Source organism: Dendrobates tinctorius, unplaced genomic scaffold, assembly GCF_039654945.1.
Source record: "Dendrobates tinctorius isolate UK_male_01 unplaced genomic scaffold, ASM3965494v1 ptg000103l, whole genome shotgun sequence".
NCBI lineage: Eukaryota > Metazoa > Chordata > Amphibia > Anura > Dendrobatidae > Dendrobates > Dendrobates tinctorius.
The window spans coordinates 16,222,853-16,246,608 of NW_027361771.1; the positions used below are offsets into that span (position 1 = coordinate 16,222,853).

The window sequence follows — 23,756 nt, forward strand, 5'->3', positions numbered from 1 at the left end:
TTCTTCACACCTATATGCAATTCTCTCATGAGAAAGAAATGGAGCACAGTGCGCTGACACTCGGATCAAACTTTGTTAGAAGTTGAATCGAGAGTATTTGCATAATTGGCTCCAATTCTCTCGCATTAGAGAATAAATGGCCGTGCAAGCTAGCCCTAACAGTGCTCCATGACAGCAGCTTTAAATTAATCGTTCAGGTAACAACATCCAGTTCTTATGATTGGAGGGTGTCCTATCTGTCAGACTACCACAGCTCAATGTTGTATAATCTATTGTTTTGCTGGGCAATAAAACATTATAGTGACTAGTGAACATTCCCTTAACATTTTATGTAATCACAATAAACTCCAGCACTTTCCTGTAAGGGCCCCGTCACACATAGCGACTCACCAGCGATCCCGACAACGACATCAACTTGTCAGGATCGCTGGTGTGTCGCTACATGATCGCTGGTGAGCTGCCAAACAGGCAGCTTCACCAGTGATCAGGACAACGACACACAGGTAACAAGCGACGCACGTCGCTTAGTTACCCGCAGTGTACGTTAAGATACCAGCGCGCTGGTGCAGGGAGCTGGTAACCAAGGTAAACATCGGGTTTCTAAGTGTCGCGCGGTGCTTAGAAACCTGATGTTTACCTTGGTTACCAGCTCCCTGCACCAGCGCGCTGTTATCTAACGTACACATCGGGTTTCTAAGCGCCGCGCAGCGCTTAGAAATCCGATGTTTACCTTGGTTACCAGGCTCCAGCTCGCTAATCGCTGGTCTCCCGCCTGCCACACGCAGCGATGCGCACTGGCCAGAGGGAGACCAACGATCAAAAAAATGTCCTGGCCATTCCAGCACGATCAGCGATACTCGGCAGGGGGGCCGGTCGCTGATAAGTGTCACACACAGCGATCTCACTGGTGAGATCGCTGTTGCCTCAGAAAACTTGTGACTCAGCAGCGATCTCGCTAGCGAGATCGATGTGTGTGACGGGGGCTTAACATTGCCAAGGCTCTTATCATAGTCTGCTATTTCATTAAATGTAAATTGCCATTCATCCTCCTAGATTCCATTGTTAAAAAAAAAAAAAACTTTTTACGTGGATGCCACCATATGGAATAGTGCAGTATGATGATGTGCTAGTCCATACAACAAAATACGGAAACCTAGACATAAACCATTGAACAGAGACCAAAATTCCCTGGTCAGAGAAAATGGGCTCTATATAAACATTTAGGCCCTCATTCATCATTGCCTTTGAGTATGTTTTTCTCTAGTTTTGTGCCTTTTTTTGTTTGCACCCAATTTAGTATTCTATTTGTGCCCTTTTTACGTTTATTTTATATGTGCTTGCCTGTGTTTTTTTCTGCTCTGTGGACGGAGTTCAGTGATTCCAGATGTTTTTGCCTAATTAATCAATTAATCAAAAAGTCATAAAATTTGGCTGCAGTTTCACTCCAATTTCCACCTTGCGTGTTTTTAAATATGCCAGAACTTGGGAAAAAATTTTGACTTTTGGTGCCGGATTGCACCCAAATTCATGAATCAAGTGCTCCAGTTGAATGAATTTGGCATCAAAAAAGTCAACTAATACCAGAAAACAAAAAAGGAAAGTGACTAATGAAACCCAAATGATAAATTATGGAATGCATATGTACGCTGGGAGATTTCACAGTGTAAGCAGGAAATGCACAGTGCAAAAAAAAACAAAAACAAAAAAAAACAGCATAGATATACCGTAGCTCCCTAGTAGATATGGCACAGATTTAAATCTGCTGTATGTCAATTGTTTCACCGTTTTTGCTGCGGATTTCACTCATACTGAGAGGAGAAAAATCGGTAAAAAACGCATATACAACATGTATTACATTTGCATCTATTTTGCGCTGCTTTTTCCTGCAAAGAGATGCAATGGTGCAAAAATCTCGGTGCCAAATACAGGTTAGGCTAGTTTCACACTAGCGCTTTTGAGCGCAGCGACGGCCTGCGCACGGCCGCCGCTAAGCCCCGCCCCCTGCCGCGCCTCCGCCGGTAGCTCCGCCTACCTGCACATGACGTTGCAAGCGTCCCCTATCTTTATCACTGGGGGTGCAGGTCGTGCGCAGTATGCGTTTGGCGGTGCATGCGCCTTTTTGACGGTGCGCCAAGCGCAACCAAACTGCAGCAGGTTGCGTTTGGCGCAGGTCGGCGCACCGTCAAAAGGACGCATGTGCCGCCAAGCGCATACTGCGCACAGCCTGCGCCCCCAGTGATAAAGATAGGGGACGCAGGACGCATGCAGCGTCATGCGCCGGTAGGGGGCGGGGCTTAGCGGCGGCCATGCGCAGGCCGTCGCTGCGCTCCAAAGCGCTAGTGTGAAACTAGCCTTAAGTGCACACTTTGAGTGCTGCAGATTTTTATGCAGCAAACACCAGAGTGTTGACAGGAAAACAATACGTAAAATACGCCAATCTTTGTGTGGATTTTTTGCTTATGCACGCTTATTTTTCCATTCATATAAATGAAAGCTCTGACATGGTATTAAACTATTTAATTGTTTAAATCCACAACGAAAACAAAAGCAGCATGTGCATAAGGTTTCAGAAATCTCATTCACTTTGCTGATTCTGTAAAATACTGTGTATTTTTAGAGGCAAAAATTTATGGAAAAAACGTGGCAAAAATGCATCGTGTACCTTAGCAGGAAAAATGCTGTGATAAAAACACTTATTTTGTATTTATTTTTTATATGTTTTTACATGCGTTTTTTGATGAATTTTTATTTTTTTTTGCCTATTTATTTGAATGCGTGAAGGAAAAACGCTGCAAAAAATGCTGTAGATTTAAAAAAAAAAAAAAACTTTGCTGGTTCAAATTCATTATGAAAAAATAAGCAGAATGTGCATAGGATTTCAGAAATCTCATTCATTTTGTTGAAACTGGAAAACGCTGTGTTTTTTACCCCTGAAAAACACACGGCAAAAACTCAGCGTGAACCAGCCCTTAGGCTACGTGCACATGTAGTTGGAAGTGCTGCGGATTTTTCAGCGCAGATTTTGAAAAATCCGCAGGTAAATCTGCAGGTCAAAATACCTGCGGTTTACCTGCGGATTAACCTGCGGTTTCACACCTCTATAATGGTGAAGGTATGAAACCGCAGAGGAATCCGCACAAAGAATTGGCATGCTGCGGATTGTAACCCGCATAAAATCTGCGCGGAAAAAAACGCAGCATGTGCAATACGTTTTTGGTTTTACCATTGAAAACAACGGTACTGTACAATGCAGCAGAAACTGCTGCGGACCCGCAGGGCCAGAATCGCTGCGGATCCGCAGCAGAATCCGCAGCGTGTGCACATAGCCTTATGATGAATCGTGTACGGCTACTTGTTAGGACAGTTAGTTCATTTTCCTTTCTATGGGAAAAGTAAATTTATCCCCATGACTGCTTGGAGAAAAAGGAAATCTTCTGTTTATACATGTGATATAGGGAGCAATATCTATATTTTCCTGCAAACTACTGTCTAATTAATGTTCATTTAATATATTTTTATCCTGAGGAGCTTTTATAGATGATTAATAAAAAATAATATTTCTGAGAATCCCCTATCTCATATACAGATCTAACTAACTTCATAGCTCACAATGACTGGTGAGTTGTTTTAGAGAAAAACATTAATGATGAGCTTTTAGATAATAGGGGACCCTGATATAGTTATTGCACGGGGACCCCTCTCCATCTGCTCTATGAGTTATGTACGTCCATATCTTTCCATTATAGCTCATACCCGTTGCATTCCAGTTACAATGTGCTTACACTTACTCATACAGATGTTGAACTGTCATGAAAACTGTAGAGCGGTTGCAAAAAAAATTTCAGATTTTGCAATATATCTAAATACAAAGTTGAACAATTTGCAAGTCTAGTAACTGTACACCCACCCTCCTCTTGTTACCATTTGGCTACATTAGATTTCATTAAGTGAGCCAACACCCATTTTGTCACTGAGAATGTGTTAAGTTGGACGCTTTGGTTTGAGATACACAGTTCGAAGGCTACGTTCTCAGTTATATTTTGCTTGAGTTGAAAACAAAAATTGAATTTATTCCATCCCTTGTACACAGAATAAATTCCAGTGACAAAAAGCCCTAGAGTGATGATTTCCCTGCATATTAGTCCTCCGTGGAAGTAAAAACTCATGCGTTGTGCCAAGATTGGCAAGGTCACTGCTCATACTTCTATTAGTCATTGCATGGAGTAGGCAGAGGATCTCTCTCCAAGGGATAGTCATTTCATGCCGAAAACAAAACCTCAACAGCTGCCTGTACCTATCATTAATAGGAGACATGCAAAGGTTGTTATTAGGTTTTAGACATTAGGACATAGACATGTTTCCTTTATGGGTGGTTTTATTTCGCTTCATGTTGAAGAACTGTCCTTGAATGCACCATTAATACTTTCAACGATTGGCAAGTAATGTACACCTAAGGCAATTAAATTCAACCATATATACTACCGCACCATATTCGTTAGCATCCAGCCATTTATTCAATTCAACCAATTTAATTAAAGGGCTTATCCACTACTATGTGACCGCAGCTTAATAAATTCAGGACCCAATTTAAAATATAAACACCTCCCGTACCCATGCAGTTCCAGTGATTTTGGTGGCGCTGTTCCCATAGAGTGACGTAATGACATTGGGCCACATTCCAGTTGCAGCCGATAAGTGGCTGCTCTTTGGCTTCACCTCATTAGTTTTCCATCAGGGCTGACATCCACTCTGAAGGAATAGCAAAGGTTGCTGCTGATGAGCGACTGCACATTGGCTTAAGCCAACACATGACACAACAATGTCATGTCACCAACGGGAACAGCAATGCTGGAATGATGCCACTTCCATAGTTGAGTTTACACTGTTTTTATTTTAATTTGGCTCCTGAGTTGATTAAGTTTGAGTTGTACAAGTAGTGGACAATCCCCTTAAAGAGACAGGCATTACAAGTAAATAGGGATGTTAAATATATTGTCCTCTTTGTTAGAATTGTATTTACTGATAATTAACGTACATATAGGATATAAAGTTATTAAACTTACTAATGCACTTTCAGACTGAATCCCACCACATTGTCTCCTGGTATCATGAGCTACAGAGGATGATACAGGCATAGAGTAGATGACCTGATGGATAGGGATGAGCGAGCATAATCGTGGGTATTTGGTACTAGGCGAGTAATGCGGTACTCGCGGTACTCGGTACATAGCAAGTATTTCACTACTCTCCTCGCACTATTCAGTTCTCCCGCCCAGCAGTTGCCAATCACAGTAATGCCGCACCCTTCTTGGTTGTGGGTGGCATTACTATGATTGGCTGGCCGCCCAGCATCATCATAGGCTATGAATCATCATAGCCTGGCACTAAGCCCTGCCGACATTTTCTGCACTTTGCATGCAGAACACAGCAAGTGTAGGGAGAGTGTGAGCAGCTGCTAGGGAGAGTTGTGCTTTTTTGTGCAAATCATCCAGAAATCCTCTGTAAAACCCAAAAGCTCTTTTCAGAGCTGAAAGTATAAGGTCAGGGACTGAGCAGTGACAGTTTTCCCAGCTATTTTTGGGGTCTCATTTACCCCTGCAGGGAAGTTTTTTGTGCTGTTGCGGTGATGTGTTCACAGCGAATAGGACGCATGCACAGTACTGCACAACTGACAATCAGCCAGCACCGCTGTCTTGTGTGGTGTCTGGCGTGCGTATTCTTACCTTAAACCTCACTGCAATTTTTTTGTGTTGTTGCCGTGCTGTGTTCACAGCAAATAGGACGCACGCACGGTACTGCACAACTGACACGCAGCCAGCACCGCTGTCTTGTGTGGTGTCTGGGCTGCGTATTCTTGCTTTAAACCTCAGGGCAATTTTTTAGTGGCAGCACCACTGTCTTGTGTGGTTACTGGGGTGCGTAATCTCACCTTAGACCTCAGGGCAATTTTTTTCTGCTGCTGAGGTGCTGTTTGTAAAACACAAAGCAGTACTAGGCTATAGTGCTACCTTCCACAAAGCACTAACTGTTCCTTGTTCCCTAATATCTGCATCTGAACATCTGCAACTATGGCAGAAAAATCCAAAATTCCTGAAAAGGCTGTTGTGAAGGGACAGGGACGTGGACGTGGGGTCATTGGTGCCCAACAAGGCACAGAGTCTGGGAGATCGAAGAAGGTTGATGCATCTAGGTTCCTGGCAATATTTACCGGTCTGGAACATAAATGGCCTGGAAGCCAGAAGAACAAGAGCAGATACTGTCTTGGATGGCTGAGAAGGCCTCAACGAAATGTTCTAGCAGCACCCAATGGTCCATGACAAAACAGTCTACTGTCCATACAGATAACACTGGGTCATCCTATTCTCAACCTGTTCCTAGTTCATCACTCGGTCAGGAGTCACAGGAAACATTTGACTCCAACCTTGGTTACTCCGAGGATCTGTTTGATCCATTTCCTTGCATTGCCTCTGGCCTCTCACCACACGACATTGAAGAGGAACGTGAGGGGGTATCGTCTGTTGATGATGGCCAAATATTTGAAACCCCATGGCCAGAAGAAAGCCACTTTCAACCACGTGATATACCGGGTGAATAGGTGGAGGCTGATGGTGATGACACACAGTTGCTATCTGACCAGTCGCCAATATCAACACGGAAGGAGGAAGACATAGACGACGAGGTGCTCGATGATGAGACCACCGATCCGACCTGGACCATTGGCACACATAGCCAGCAAAGCAGCACAGAGGATGAAGGTGGATACGTAGCACCAACAAAGGCACCAAGGGCTAATGGATTCAGCAGAGTGCGAAGTTTGTCAACTGTTGTCAAGAGCAATCCCTCTGTGCCCCAAGTCAAGGCAAGGGTGCGTTCAGCCGCTGTCTGGAAATGTTTTTCCTATAGTCCTTCTGAACCAAATGTTGTCATCTGTAGCATCTGCCATAGGAAGCTGAGCAGAGGCCAGGACAAAGGCAAACAAAGCACCACCAGTATGAGGAAACACATGGCAGCCAAGCACCCTAGTCGGTGGGCTGAACAACAGGGTGCCAAATCAGTGTCTGCGACTGTGGGTCAAACCAATGCCATGTCGCCTGTGATACGTCCTTTCCAATCTGTTGGGCAGGAAGCAGGTGATCATCATACCTCTTGCTCACAAGCTGCGGTTGCACAGACGCAGGTCACAACAAGCTCATCCACTTGTTTGGCCCAGGAAAGCGTCCAATTGTCCGTGCCCCAGATGTATGAAAGGACGCGTAAACACCAAGCCACACACCCACAAGCACAAATACTGAATGCGCACATTGCCAAGTTGCTATCCATGGAGATGTTGCCATTTAGGCTTGTGGGGACACAGTCTTTTCGTGATGTTTTGGCTGTGGCTGCCCCACGATACTCGGTTCCCAGCAGGTACTATTTTTCCCAGTGTGCCGTCCCCGCGTTACACCAGCACGCCTTAAACAATCTAAAGCGTGCTCTCACCAACACCGTAACCGGGAAGGTCCATCTTACAACATACACGTGGACAATTACTTGTGGCCAGGGGCGATACATCTCTGTCACGGCACACTGGCTCAACCTGGTGGAGGGCTGGGACAAATTCTCAAATTGGACCATCAACACATATCCTACCCACACCACGAATAGCGGGCCCAACCTCAATCAGGGTTTCCGCCTTATCATATACGTCCAGTCTCCCCTCTTCCTCCTCCTCCACCTCGTCATCCTATGCTGAATTACCCTCCACATCACTCCCAAGTTGGGAGCTGTGTAGCAGCGCATCGGCAAAGTGGCAAAACGCTCTGCTGAAGCTGATCTGCTGAGGTGAAACACCAAACACTGCAGCAGAGCTACGGCAAGGACTAAAGCAACAGACTGATCAGTGGCTCTCCCTACTGCAACTCCAACCTGGTCTGGTTGTCTGCGACAATGGGCGTAACCTGGTGGTGGCTTTAAAGCTCAGGAAGCTGGTACACATGCCATGCATGGCTCACGTGCTGAACCTAGTGGTGCAGAAATTTCTAAAAACATACCCTGACTTGCCATACCTACTTGAGAAGGTGCGCCGTATTTGCGCCCATTTCCGCCACTCCTCAACCGCTGTTGCCAGTCAAAAGCAATTTAATTTGCCAAACCACAGACTCATTTGCGACCTGCCAACACGGTGGAACTCAACATATAATATGTTGGCAAGGGTAAGTGAGCAGCAGAGGGCACTTTCTGAATACCAGCTTAAACATGCCCGTCACACTGAGACTCAGTCAAGACACATAACAACTGTTGAGTGGGTGTGGATTGCTGATATTTGTGAAGTGCTTGATAACTTTAAGTACTGCACCAAGCTTGTGAGCGGTGATCAGGCTATTATCAGCGTAACCATCCCTATGCTATGTCTGCTGAAAAAAATTGTTGCAGCAGCTGAGTATGGAGCAAGATTTCACAATGGGTGATCCTACCTAGCCCAGCCAATATCATCAGGTAACATTGGGGGATGAAGATGATGATGAAAATGAGGAGGGAGAGGACTTCTTTTTCAGTGGTGCCGAGGGGACACCTCATGCTAAAGAGGGAATCTCAACCCCAGCTTCGTGTCTGTCCAGCATGGGTGGGCTGGAGAGGAAGAGGTGGAGGAGGAGAGTCAGTGTGAGGAGAGGATGGTATTGGTCCTCCTTCAGGGGTCAGAGAACATTTGCCTCTTTGCAGCTTGGCACACATGGCACACTTCATATCTGCCTGTCTGTACCAAGACCCTCGCGTAATCCACATTTTCAATAGCAACCTATACTGGTTGGCCATCTTTCTAGACTCACGGTACAAGGACTAATTTCCTTTGCTACTGTTGCAGTCACCAAGGGGTTTCACAATGGATTCCTTCAAGAAGGCCGTTGTCGATCATTTGATGGCAACAGCACCCTCAGACACCACTGCTAGCAGAGGTACCAGCTCTGTGCAACAGTATGCATTAATGGGGAGAGACATGCCAAGCAGGTCCAAAAGAGGTGGTAAAGTGTCCACAAACTGGGCCATCTTCAATAAACCGGCTCATCACCAAGGACTAGCTGGAACACTAGCAATGTCAAGGAGGGAGAAGTTGAACAAGATGGTCAACGACTATCTAAGTGACCATACCTGCTTCCTTCCTGACGCTTCTGTACTGTTTAATTACTGGGTATCCAAGCTGCATAGTTGGCCCGACCTCTCCTATGCCTTGGAGGTGCTGACCTGCCCTGCTGCTAGTCTGATGTCAGAGCATGTTTTCAGTGCCACTGGGGCAATCATCACAGATACAAGCACACGGTTGACTACAGAGAATGCAGACAGGCTGACTCTGGTAAAATTTAACAAGGACTGGATTTTGCAACAGTATTTAAGCCCTCCAGATGACAGTATCCCAACCTAAAGTCACCTACAACTTTATTTTTTTAAAAATTGGTGATCACGTCCATCCCTTCTCATACAAGCCCCTTTTCTTCTTCTTACACATTTTCAAAACCTGCTTCTGACACATGTACCTCATGGTCAATAAGCTAAAAACAATGTTACGTTAATTAATATTTCCCATCGGAGGCACTTGTGATGAGAGTGAGACCCTTCCTCCTTCATCAACCATGGTATCATGCCCCTTGGGCTAATTTTTGGAGACACTATGGCTATGCCTGGACACTGGGCACTGCCATCTCTATGCTAGTAGTCCTAGCTTCATCATAATTGTTTTGCCCTTCAGACCTGTCTTGCTTCCTTCATCTACTATGATACAGCCCCTTGGGATAATTTTTTGAGACACTATGGCTATGCCTGGACACTGGGCAGTGCAACCTCTATTCTAGTAGTCCTAGCTACTTCATAATTGTTTGGCTCTGAGTCTTCAGACCTGTCTTGCTTCCTTCATCAACAATAATACAGCACCTTGGGCTAATTTTTGGACAAACTATGACTATACCTGGACACTGGGCACTGCAACCTCTATGCTAGTAGTCCTTGCTTCATCATAATTGTTTGGCCCTTCAGACCTGTCTTGCTTCCTTCATCAACTATGATACAGCCTCTTGGGCTAATTTTTGGAGACACTATGGCTATGCCTGGACACTGGGCACTGCAACCTCTATGCTAGTAGTCCTAGCTACATCATAATTGTTTGGCTCTGAGTCTTTAGACCTGTCTTGCTTCCTTCCTCAACTATGATACAGCCCCTTGGGCTAATTTTTAGAGACACTATGGCTATGCCTGAACACTGTGCACTGCAACCTCTATGCTAGTAGTCCTAGCTACGTTATAATTGTTTGGCTCTTCAGACCTGTCTTGCTTCCTTCATCAACCATGATACAGCTCCTAGGGCTATTCTTTTGAAGACACTATGTCTATGCCTACACATTGGCCAGTGGCTCAACAAGGACAGTAGTCCAAGCTTTATAATTGTGAATCCCTTGTGATGAAGGTGATGATGGGTGGCTTCTTCCTGTGTTAACACAGCCCCTAGGGCAGACTGCTTTCCTTACACCACATACACACTTAGCTGTCAGAAGATTGCCTCCATCATCACTCGCTCTTACGGCACTTCTGATATATCACTGCCACTGCATAAGTGGCGTACGAGTCCCACTCTTCCGGCAAAAAAACACAGGACTTCAAATAGTGTTTGTACATTCTAGTGAAGCAGTGGTGTAAAACCACTCGTGCAGCCCCTGACCAGGTGCCCCCATGTTATATGCATTTGTTTACAGCATACTTTTTTTTAGCATTTACATATTTTTTAACCTTTTCCTCAGCCTCCAGACCACTTTGTAGGGTCCAGCAGACAATTACTCGCATTTTCCATTGACTATCATTGGACTCGCTACTCATACCAAATACGCGAGTATTATGGTATACTTGATACGAGTATAGCGAGTCCGAATACTTCACTACTCGCTCATGCCTACTGATGGAGTCTTTTTAGTAAATGATTCAGTTTGGGAGTTGTATATTATGGACAATTGGGTGACTGTTTCGGTAAACTATAGGGTTACCTTGTAGGATGATTTGAACAGTTCACAGTCGGAGACAGTAAGTGAATAATGACAGATAGGCACAGGGAGAGTGAAGGGACTGTAGGTATAAAAGACAAGAGTGGGTTCAATTTGGATTCACTGTGAGGTAGGTGGCAAAAGTGAAAGGGCTTGCCTGCCCTCAGTGCTGTGCTGTAGAGTGTGGGGTGCATCACACCCATTTGTAGGCCGCAGGCCTCCACTTTCTCCAGGCTTCCATCCTCAGGATCTGCCGCACATGATTCAGGGGACACCAAGTTCTTTACAACAGGTAAACATTTACTGGTCACTTCAAGTTCATCAGCTGCTGACATGTGGAACAGGGCAGAGCAATTCACTTTTCTTTCTTCCTTAGTACAGTTCCTCTTCAGCCCTGCCATTCGTTGGTGCTGGACTACCCACAAGCCTGCTGACTCCATCAGACTCAGGGATTTCCTGTCCACATCAGCAATGCACCCGGGACCAGCCACCTACCCTCCCATGTAATTCCAATCCACCTATCTCAAGATGTCAGAAGACCAGGCCCACTTCTTGGTACCTGGCCCGAGTCCTAGTCTCCAGACGTTACAGGAATGTCGATCAAGGAACTCCCACTACCTCGAATGATTGGCCCATGCTGTCCTAGCAGTCAACTGCACCTGAACTTGACCTTTGGGAAGCAAGATGTGCCACAGTCCGCGCTGCTGAATCCACAAAATCACCTGGGATGCAAGATGTAGTAACAAAGTACTGCTTTATTCCTTCCTACGCGCTTCGGCGCCCTTCCTGGCACCTTCCTCAGGGATATTACACCAGCCATAGGAGCAGGGAATTTATAGCCCCTTCCATTAGCAATTATGGGTGTGTTCTGTTTACATATGATGTCATAATGGTCATCACTGGGGGAGGGGCCAGCATTTTTGGCACAATTTCACACAAATAACATAATAAAACAAGAAAATCCTTCAAAATACTTGCTAAAATGTACATAAAAATCCTACCAGTAAAATGATATAAAGACCTTCATAAAAATTGCAGCGGAAACATTGCCAAAGTATCCAGACTGTCAATGCAAAAACAAAAAAATTTTTTTTAAAAAATATTATCTCCCGACTTTCAGGGTAGTAGAACCCATGTGTTTACTGGTTTCATTTTTTTCTCTTGTGACTTATGTTGAGCGCCACCATTCTGCTGGTATCAGTGCCTTTGGAACATAGGTTCTATGAACTATTTTTTCACAAAACTATCCTGTTAAATATGTGATACTATGGTTTGTTAAAAAATTATTATAAAAAATTGCAATGAACAATTTTCTTTATTTTTGTTTTGTAGGAGGGAATCAAGGAGCGATGCCACTATTAAATAAAATGGATTATTTCTAAAATTAACTGCTTTTAAAAAACTTATTTTTATTTTCATTTTTATTTTTATTATTTATTATCAATAAAGAATTATCTAAAAATTACTATTATATAATCGTATTATTAAAAATGGCCTGAAGAAAGTATCTATCATCTTCCGTATAGTTATGGTCACTATTTTATATATTAATTGTGGTGGTGTCACCCATGAAACGTGTGTCTTTTGGTCTAGCACACCTGGGTTCAAGTCACAGGTCTCCATGCAGGCATAAATGACATTGTCTTTTGTAATATCAGGAAAAATTATAAATTGTTATGAGCTTATGCATATTAAATTAGGGAATTGTGAAATTCTAGATAGGATACCAACTTTGATATATATTTAAACAAAATAAATGTGTCATTAGGTGTATGTGAGACATTAAGTTTTTAGATATACCCGTGCGATCAAAAAAGTAGTCAGATGAAAAAATAAATAAAATGAAAAAAGATAGAATGAAAAAATAAAGTGAGGTTTGCTTAAGTGTGTGACATAAGGATGCAGGAATTCCTCCTACTATGGTGCGCCTTTCTTACCCACTCAGGATGTGACCAAGAGAGGGGGGGGGTTGGGGGATTATAATTTATATTAGTTCTGAAATTATGTTTAGCCCTCTCGGTTTTAATGTGTCCAGTTTAAACATCCAATATTTTTCACGTTTTTTGAGCAGCTCGAATCTGTTGGGTATATTCACTGCATATACCCAACAGATTCGAGCTGCTCAAAAAACGTGAAAAATATTGGATGTTTAAACTGGACACATTAAAACCGAGAGGGCTAAACATAATTTCAGAACTAATATAAATTATAATCCCCCAACCCCCCCCCCTCTCTTGGTCACATCCTGAGTGGGTAAGAAAGGCGCACCATAGTAGGAGGAATTCCTGCATCCTTATGTCACACACTTAAGCAAACCTCACTTTATTTTTTCATTCTATCTTTTTTCATTTTATTTATTTTTTCATCTGACTACTTTTTTGATCGCACGGGTATATCTAAACACTTAATGTCTCACATACACCTAATGACACATTTATTTTGTTTAAATATATATCAAAGTTGGTATCCTATCTAGAATTTCACAATTCCCTAATTTAATATGCATAAGCTCATAACAATTTATAATTTTTCCTGATATTACAAAAGACAATGTCATTTATGCCTGCATGGAGACCTGTGACTTGAACCCAGGTGTGCTAGACCAAAAGACACACGTTTCATGGGTGACACCACCACAATTAATATATAAAATAGTGACCATAACTATACGGAAGATGATAGATACTTTCTTCAGGCCATTTTTAATAATACGATTATATAATAGTAATTTTTAGATAATTCTTTATTGATAATAAATAATAAAAATAAAAATGAAAATAAAAATAAGTTTTTTAAAAGCAGTTAATTTTAGAAATAATCCATTTTATTTAATAGTGGCATCGCTCCTTGATTCCCTCCTACAAAACAAAAATAAAGAAAATTGTTCATTGCAATTTTTTATAATAATTTTTTAACAAACCATAGTATCACATATTTAACAGGATAGTTTTGTGAAAAAATAGTTCATAGAACCTATGTTCCAAAGGCACTGATACCAGCAGAACGGTGGTGCTCAACATAAGTCACAAGAGAAAAAAATGAAACCAGTAAACACATGGGTTCTACTACCCTGAAAGTCGGGAGATAATATTTTTTAAAAAAAATTTTTTTGTTTTTGCATTGACAGTCTGGATACTTTGGCAATGTTTCCGCTGCAATTTTTATGAAGGTCTTTATATCATTTTACTGGTAGGATTTTTATGTACATTTTAGCAAGTATTTTGAAGGATTTTCTTGTTTTATTATGTTATTTGTGTGAAATTGTGCCAAAAATGCTGGCCCCTCCCCCAGTGATGACCATTATGACATCATATGTAAACAGAACACACCCATAATTGCTAATGGAAGGGGCTATAAATTCCCTGCTCCTATGGCTGGTGTAATATCCCTGAGGAAGGTGCCAGGAAGGGCGCCGAAACGCGTAGGAAGGAATAAAGCAGTACTTTGTTACTACATCTTGCATCCCAGGTGATTTTGTGGATTCAGCAGCGCGGACTGTGGCACATCTTGCTTCCCATATTCTCTGGCAGTTTTTCCACTTTGGAGTGGTCGGTGGAGGTCCTGCAGCAGCTGATACTGTGTTATGTCTTCAAGCCAGTTGTGGGTCACACAACTGGAATAGGTGAGTGGAACTGCATTACACCACTCACATCGTAGTGTCACTAGTGATAGGGCACTATTGCACCTCTTGTTCCCCCACCCTTTTTGTATTGAACTTGACCTTTGACACTCCACTTCTCTAACTACACACTATCAGGTAGTGCCCCCTCCCATTTATCAACACTAGTTTCCACCCACTGGGTTAGTTGTATCATTAACTATTTCCTATCTTACAGAGTAAACCTAATGTTCTTATCCTATGACCTATACTGGTGCTAAACCACTTATTATTTAAACCATACTTGTGCTATCTCAAAGATATTCCCATTCTTATTCTGCACTATACTGTACACTACTTACATTATAGGTTAACACTTTACATAACTCATATGCTGTACATTGCCATAATACATTACATAATATCCACATCACTATTACATATAAAACCACATGACACTATACACACAGTGCTGTTGTTTTCTTCTGGGGTAGGAACAGGGTAAGAGTCAACATGCATATAGTACATTTTGAAACCAGAGAACGACTGCAAGATTATTGTAGAGTTGTATTGATTGCTAGCATTATTAATGTCAAATCGAAATGCAGCCTGTGCATTATTTGTGTACTAAGTATTAGCTACCAAAAGAATTTGAGAGATTTTGTTTCTGGGTTTTGGAATGATAAGCCTGTGTAAAGAGACTTATAGGCCACGTAATGTTCCTATAGCAAAAATCAATGTAAGAAGAAAATTACTAAAGTGACCTTCAACCTTAGCATTGAAAATTAGCTTTACAATTCACGTACTCTGGTGACCTGCATTTCCTTAAATCTGGCATCTGCTCAGATCAATGTCCTTTTCCATCTGGTTTCAAGATGACCACCACTGTGGTAAGGAGAGTGCAATAATAAGTCTAAGCAATGCCTCCCCTTTCTTTCCTCTTACACTGTATAGTAAAGGCAGTAAAGACTTAGACTTACCAGTGCAATGGAGGTCAACTTATAAATAGGAGAAACAATGCCAATTTGAGGAGAGGAGGCAGCTAAAGGCAAACAGAGGTCACCAGGTAGAATGAGTATACATGAGAAATGAACAGTCACTTTTCAATCCCGGAGTGGAAGGTCACCTTAAGCTCTTGCCACATCAGAAATGTATAAGGAGAATCGCTCATCAGGCAAGGAAAGCATACCAGCAATAAACCTCTGGATCATTGGATATGAAACATCTGAATCTCAAGATTTAAAACATTAGATCACCAGGAAAGGAAATTACACTACTTGGTCACTAGACAATGGGACATCTGGTCATTCCTCTTGCGAGTCAACAGTGATTCACTATGTGGTAATGCTGAGCACTATGTCAGTAAACCACCAGGGTCTGAAAATGATATGACTGGGTTCTAGATGCAATGTTACTAGGGCACCATGTGGCATTTAATTAATATTAGGATATCTGTGCTAGAAATTGAACAGAAGTGGAAAAGAGTAATTCATTTTTTAATATATATTGATGTACAAACATAACAAGGAAAAACAGTATTACAAATATGTATGTTAGATATTGAAGCAAAGTTCCTCCTGGCACTGAAAAAAAGGGCTATACAATTGTCATGTACAGTAACCCTACCAGGTGACCTCCTTTTGCTTCCTGTGCTTTTACATCACAAGAAAGGCAGGGAAGGCATGCTACAGCTTTACCACTAAGCTCTTCATAGTGTCGGTGAAGGTAAAGGAAAGCAAATGGAGGGTACAAATAGGGTGACTGTATATAACAAGTGTCAGGGTGGAGGGTCGCATTAACAAAGTACAAGAAACATTATATATCAACTTGTCAGGCTTGGGTATCTGTACACTTAGACCATTTTATGTTTTAAGAGGCTCATAATAATTTAAAAGAAATATAATTCTCAGTATTCGTCTCATTGATTTTGACAGCTACTGTTCCTTCACTGGTTCTTTGCCAGTCTCTATCTCCTGCTACAGCAATGACGCCCCAACCCATGAACATGTGACCTTTGTAGCAAACCATTAGTGACTGACTGAGCAATTTCTTGCTTAGTGTCGAGAAGGACAAGGAATTAAAGACCAGCAATGACATGGGAGTGGCCAAGGCTATTAAAAATGGTCCCGGAACTCCTGAACTGTCTATCACAAATCATAAATTTGTAGAACTAATTATCCAAGCTTATTTTATAATCGAAACTTGTAATTTTTTTTAAACTGAGCGTGGTCTACTGAACCACAGCTTGACCTGCTCTACCCTCTCCTACTGTATCTTCACCCATCCCTGTAGACTGTGAGCCCTCATGGGCAGGATCCCCTCTCCTTATGTACTTGTGTGTCCCTTGTCTTACACATGTTTACTATACTTGTCTATATTTCCCCTTTTCACATGTAAAGCGCCATGGTCCATGGAATAAATGGCGCTATATAAATGCATAATAATAATAATAATAATAATAATAATAATAATAATAATAATAATAATAATAATAATAATAATAAGTCTAGTTCTATATATTTTCTATGCTTATGTAGGGGCTTCATATGTATTGAATTACTATATATATAGCAGTTGATCATATTTGTTATTTTTTGTCTATAATTAATCCTCTATGTGCTGAAATTTAACACACTGTGACAGGTGTAATATATACCATAAGTTCGCCCATCTTTATAATCACCTTTTTGCCCCTCATTAGCACAAAAACCTAAAAATATTTTTCATTCCATAAGGAACCAACACATTGACCTGAAGATTTCATATGATTCAAATATATTCTCCAAATGGGCTTTAAGGGAGAAAAAAACATCTACAAAGAGCAAGTACAGAACAAAGGAAAGTAGTATAATCTAATCTTCAGTCTTACCTTTGTATTTGGTCACCACAGCTGAATTGACACTCAGAGGCTCTTGGAAGGTGACAGTGAGTGATGTGCTGCTTGTTATCATGAGGCAGACATTGGTCGGCACCTCGGGGGCTCCTGAAAAGAAACAGAATCTTCAGAACTCTGTTCTATAAATCTTAACTAAACAAGAGGAGCTAAAAACATGCATAGGCCGTCTTTCTTAAACTGAATTGCAACAGAAGTGATTGATAGAGTGAGTGCCTAATACTTGGCAAATAAAGGTTTAAAGCTTATAATAAGCAGAATGTTTCCATGTCACAGGACACTTTTGTGTAAATATAAGACTTTTAGTATAACATTTTAGGCACAATGAAATCAGGCAGCAAATTGATTTTAAACAAAAACTAAACAAAAGCAAATTATTCATATTATTATTTTTGTTTATTATTATGCTCTGCTTATATAGCACCATCATATTCAGCAGCACTTCACAGAAATTATTATCGCTGTCCCCGATGGGGCTCACAATCTAAATTCCATATCAGTATATCTTTGGAATGCGCAGAAATGTATGTTTTTTATATATGCTTATAAAGAACTTAATTTTACCATCCCCATGGGGCACACAAACACAGGGAGAACATACAAGCTATATGCAGAGGTTGTTCCTGGTGAGATTTGCACTCAGCACCCTGATCCTGAAAAACAACAGTACTAACCACTAGAGTTGAGCGACTTTTGGTTTTTTAGGGTCGCGTTTCGTTTCGTGAAACCCGACTTTTCCAAAAGTCGGGTCGAGCAAGATCGTCCGATTATAGGGAAAAGTCGGGGTCGTCCCGAAACACGAAACCCAATGTAAGTCAATGGGGAATAAAAGTCGGCAGTGAGAGGAGGACAGGAAACACACCTACAGTGCCCATTTGAATGCCAAAAGCATCAATTCTTCTTACTTAAGCTTGTCAACCTTAATTAACTTCATAATACAAGTTACGCACTGAAAAATGGGGGTTATTTGGCTAAAGTTGTGGGGGGGGAGGGCTGGCTGCAGGTTTTCATGTGCCCTGGGCGAAAGAGCGCCCCTTTAACACATACCACAACTCATCATGCTCCGATACGGCAGATAAATAGCGGTATAGTACAATGAAAAATACCTCACTTTTTACATCTCATGACGAGGCCCATCTATTTCTCCATACAGAATCATTGGTCCCATATAATGTTTGAAACAGTACATGATGAGCTCCACATAATGCTACAGTATATGTTGGTCCCCATGGATGAAGCTCCACTGTCTTATGGGCCCAAATAATGCTCCAAACATAATGGGCCCCATTTCTAATGCTCTAGTGTATAATGGGCCCAGTAAATGCTGCTCCAGTGTCTGATGTCCACCTTTGGAATGTTCCAGTGTATGGTGGGCCCCATCTATCATTCTCCAGAGTATAGTGCTCCCCAAAAATTGCTGTCCCAACATTGAAAACAATCAAATAAGTCTCCTCGCTAGGGAATCCCTGTACTTGTCTGGACAGGTGCTGTAGCTTGCTTAACAGCTCGCCAGCCGTTCTCACGCCCAGTATGGATTGCACGTGATTGCACAAAGGTTAGAAAGGGTACCGTATCCCTGGATAACATGTATGGATAGCGTACACATTCAAAATATATGTCTCAGGAGGCAGGCTCAGACGGTGTCAGGCCCAGTATGGATTGCACGTGATTGCACAAAGGTTAGAAAGGGTACCGTATCCCTGGATAACATGTATGGATAGCGTACACATTCAAAATATATGTCTCAGGAGGCAGGCTCAGACGGTGTCAGGCCCAGTATGGATTGCACGTGATTGCACAAAGGTTAGAAAGGGTACCGTATCCCCGGATAACATGTATGGATAGCGTACACATTCAAAATATATGTCTCAGGAGGCAGGCTCAGACGGTGTTAGGCCCAGTATGGATTGCACGTGATTGCACAAAGGTTAGAAAGGGTACCGTATCCCTGGATAACATGTATGGATAGCGTACACATTCAAAATATATGTCTCAGGAGGCAGGCTCAGACGGTGTCAGGCACAGTATGGATTGCACGTGATTGCACAAAGGTTAGAAAGGGTACCGTATCCCCGGATAACATGTATGGATAGCGTACACATTCAAAATATATGTCTCAGGAGGCAGGCTCAGATGGTGTTAGGTCCAGTATGGATTGCACGTGATTGCACAAAGGTTAGAAAGGGTACCGTATCCCCGGATAACATGTATGGATAGCGTACACATTCAAAATATATGTCTCAGGAGGCAGGCTCAGATGGTGTTAGGCCCAGTATGGATTGCACGTGATTGCACAAAGGTTAGAAAGGGTACCGTATCCCTGGATAACATGTATGGATAGCGTACACATTCAAAATATATGTCTCAGGAGGCAGGCTCAGACGGTGTCAGGCCCAGTATGGATTGCACGTGATTGCACAAAGGTTAGAAAGGGTACCGTATCCCTGGATAACATGTATGGATAGCGTACACATTCAAAATATATGTCTCAGGAGGCAGGCTCAGACGGTGTCAGGCACAGTATGGATTGCACGTGATTGCACAAAGGTTAGAAAGGGTACCGTATCCCCGGATAACATGTATGGATAGCGTACACATTCAAAATATATGTCTCAGGAGGCAGGCTCAGACGGTGTTAGGCCCAGTATGGATTGCACGTGATTGCACAAAGGTTAGAAAGGGTACCGTATCCCCGGATAACATGTATGGATAGCGTACACATTCAAAATATATGTCTCAGGAGGCAGGCTCAGACGGTGTTAGGCCCAGTATGGATTGCAAGTGATTGCACAAAGGCTAGAAAGGGTACCGTATCCCTGGATAACATGTATGGATAGCGTACACATTCAAAATATGTCTCAGGAGGCAGGCTCAGACGGTGTTAGGCCCAGTATGGATTGCACGTGATTGCACAAAGGTTAGAAAGGGTACCGTATCCCCGGATAACATGTATGGATAGCGTACACATTCAAAATATATGTCTCAGGAGGCAGGCTCAGATGGTGTCAGGCACAGTATGGATTTGACGGCCCAGATTACACAGCGGAGGAGCAGGGAGAGGTAAAGATTGCAAATGCTGGGGCCCTGCCCAAGCAAGGGGGGCCCACTCGTGGGCGTCGGTACTGGCACTGGGCCCCTCATAGTACAGCGGTGTGTCTGACGGCGGGTGTGCACCACCACCGTCAGAGACACTTGATTGCACTATGAGGGACCCTGTGCCAGTGCCCGCGCCCAAGAGTCGGCCTACCCACCTGTCCAGGGCAACGGCACTCGCACGGTGTCGTGCGGTAGGTGGTGACCCCGGCCATGGGGGGGGAGGCAGCACAGTTAGGGAGTTTTAGAAAGTGGCATATGTTGATGTTGGACATTCAGCTGATGCAAAAGGCGAAATAGGTGAAGTACCAGGAAGAGGTGGACCAAAGCAAGCCATTTTTCTGTCACCCTATGTGTCATCAGGGGAAGGTGGGACAAAATCCTTGGAAACCCATGCGTGGTTCATTTTAATGAAGGTTAGATCATCCACATTTTGGGTTGACAGACGGGTCCTTTTTTCTGTCAGGATTGAACCAGCTGCACTGAAGACTCTTTCCGATAGCACACTTGCAGCTGGGCAAGCGAGCTCCTGTAAGGCATATTGGGCCAATTCAGGCCAGGTGTCCAGTTTAGCGGCCCAATAGTCAAAGGGGAATGACCTGTGTGGGAGAACATCGATATGGGAGGAAAAGTAGTTTGTAACCATAGTTGACAACTGCTGTCTCCTGTCACTTTCCATCGATGCAGTATTACCAGTTGTGTGAGCGGTATTTGAAAAATCAGTCCACAACATTGTCATGAAACCCCTGTCTCCAACGCCACTTCTGCTGTGTGCACCACGAACACCTCTGCCAAGCTGCCCCCGGCCTGTACGGCTCGTGTGAGAACCATCACCGCTGCTGTGTGCTGGGAATGCCTCAAGCAACCGATTTACCAGAGTTGCTTGTTTATTAGCCAATATTAGGTCAAGGTTCTCCTGTGGCATGATGTTTTGTAATTTGCCTTTATAGCGTGGATCCAGGATGCTGGCCAACCAGTAGTCGTCATCGTTCATCATTTTGGCAATGCGGGGGTCCCTTTTTAGGATCCGCAAGGCATAATCTGACATGTGGACCAATGTTCCCGGTGTCAATGATGCACTGCGAGTGCTGGGTGGAGGAGCACTTTCTGGCAAATCCACATCCCTCCAGTCACGCACAAACCCTGTACCAGACCTTGCCATGCCAACATTTTCACTTGCCCCACGAGATGCATCCACCTCCCCTAAGTAATCATCCCCATCATCCTCCTCCTCCTCCTCTTCTTCCTCCACCTCGTCCAGGAGAGGTCCCTGAGCAGACAATGGCTGAATGTCATCAAGGATTCCCTCCTCCTCTTCCTCCTCATCAACATTGGTTGCAGACGTCTGCTCCTTAAGGTGCATCAAAGTTTGCATGAGCAGACGCATAAGTGGGATGCTCATGCTTAGGATGGCGTCGTCTGTGCTTACCAGCCGTGTGCATTCCTCAAAACACTGAAGGACTTTACAAAGGTCTTTCAGCTTCGACCACTGCACGCCTGTCAACTCCATGTCTGCTCTCAAAGTGCCTGGCCGTGTATCCTCCCACAAATGCATTATGGCCTGCCTCTGCTCGCACAGCCGCTCCACCATGTGCAGGGTGGAGTTCCACCTTGTTGCAATGTCGATAATGAGGCGGTGGTTGGGAAGGTGGAGCAATCGCTGCAGCTTCTGCATACGAACGGAGTGTACAGGCCACCGGCGGATGTGCGCGCACAGTCTTCGCACCTTCTGGAGCAGGGCTGTTAACTCCGGATTATTTTTGACGAAGCACTGCACCACCAGGTTCAAGGTGTGAGCCAAGCAAGGTATGTGGCTGAGTTTTGAAAGGGCTATGGCTGCCACAAAATTACGGCCGTTATCACTAACTACCTTGCCTGCCTCAAGATGTACACTGCCCAGCCATGACTCAGTTTGTCGCTTCAAGTACTCGGCCAGCACCTCGGCGGTGTGTCTGTCGCCCAAACACATCATCTGCAACACAGCCTGCTGACGCTTTCCACTAGCTGCTCGATAGGGGGACACATCGTGTGCAACAGTGGCAGCTGCAGATGGAGTGCTCGTACGACTGCGCTCTGTGGACGAGCTTTCGCTTCTGGAGGAGGAGGAGGAGGAGGAGGGTCGAATGCCTACAGCCAACTGTTTCCTATACCGTGGGCTAGGCAGCACTGTCCCACCACCGCTGTCCCCTGTGGACCCTGCATCCACCACATTAACCCAGTGCGCAGTGATGGACACGTAACGGCCCTGGCCATGCCGACTGGACCATGCATCAGTTGTGAGGTGCACCTTTCCGCTCACTGACTGCTTGAGTGCATGGACAATGCGGTCTTTCACATGATGGTGGAGGGCTGGGATGGCTTTGCGAGAGAAGAAGTGGCGACTGGGTAGGTCATAGCGTGGTACTGCATAGGCCATGAGTTCGCGGAAAGCTGTGCTTTCCACCAACCGAAAGGGCATCATCTCAAACGAGGTTAGTTTGGCAATGTGGGCGTTCAAACCCAGTGTACGCGGATGAGAGACTGAGTACTTTCTTGACCTACTCATAGTGTCTGGGAGGGTGAGCTGGACTTGAGAGCTGCATATGGTGGAAGTAGCGGTGGACAGGGAGGACTGAGAGAGGGTTGATGATGGTGATGGAGTTGGTGTTCTTTCTGATGGCCTAGAATCAGTCTTTCGTTGATATAACAGTGGGATTCCATGACTGCTGTGGTCTTGCAACGACACCTCAACATTTGCTGCTGTGCTAACCGGTGGGCTTACAGTGGGGGAAACAATGTAGCGTTGCTGACTACCTTCGTTGTGATCAGTTGCACATGTGGCACTTGAGGTTTGGTGTTGTGTCCACGCTTGCAAGTGCATGCTGGTTAAATGTCTAAGCATGCAACTGGTATTCAAATTTTTCAGATTTTTCCCTCGGCTAAAGGTCTTTGCGCACTTCTTACAGATAACCTTGGCCTGATCATGAGGATTTTGTTCAAAAAAGTGCCACACTGCACTCTTCCTACTTTGGCAGACATTTTGCGACCTAGCGCGCTGTGATCTTTTGACCCTCTGGACAAGCTGTCCAACAACTCTTTTGATGTTTGGAACCTGTCTTTGGAGTGCTCCGGGCCTGCCAGATAACAGCTGTTGCGATGTCGATGTCTGCTGTGGATGCTCCTCATCTGAGCT

General features: G+C 43.7%; 1 protein-coding gene across 1 annotated transcript in view; it reads right to left on the reverse strand.

The window, feature by feature from the left end:
• The window catches only part of ANKFN1 (ankyrin repeat and fibronectin type III domain containing 1), a 1,014,930-nt gene that overhangs the window by 647,704 nt on the left and 343,470 nt on the right, over positions 1-23,756 (reverse strand). Inside the window, exon 5 of the mRNA XM_073588104.1 lies at positions 17,468-17,581. Coding sequence (XP_073444205.1) covers positions 17,468-17,581 — 114 coding nt within the window. The remainder of the gene's footprint in view (positions 1-17,467; positions 17,582-23,756) is intronic.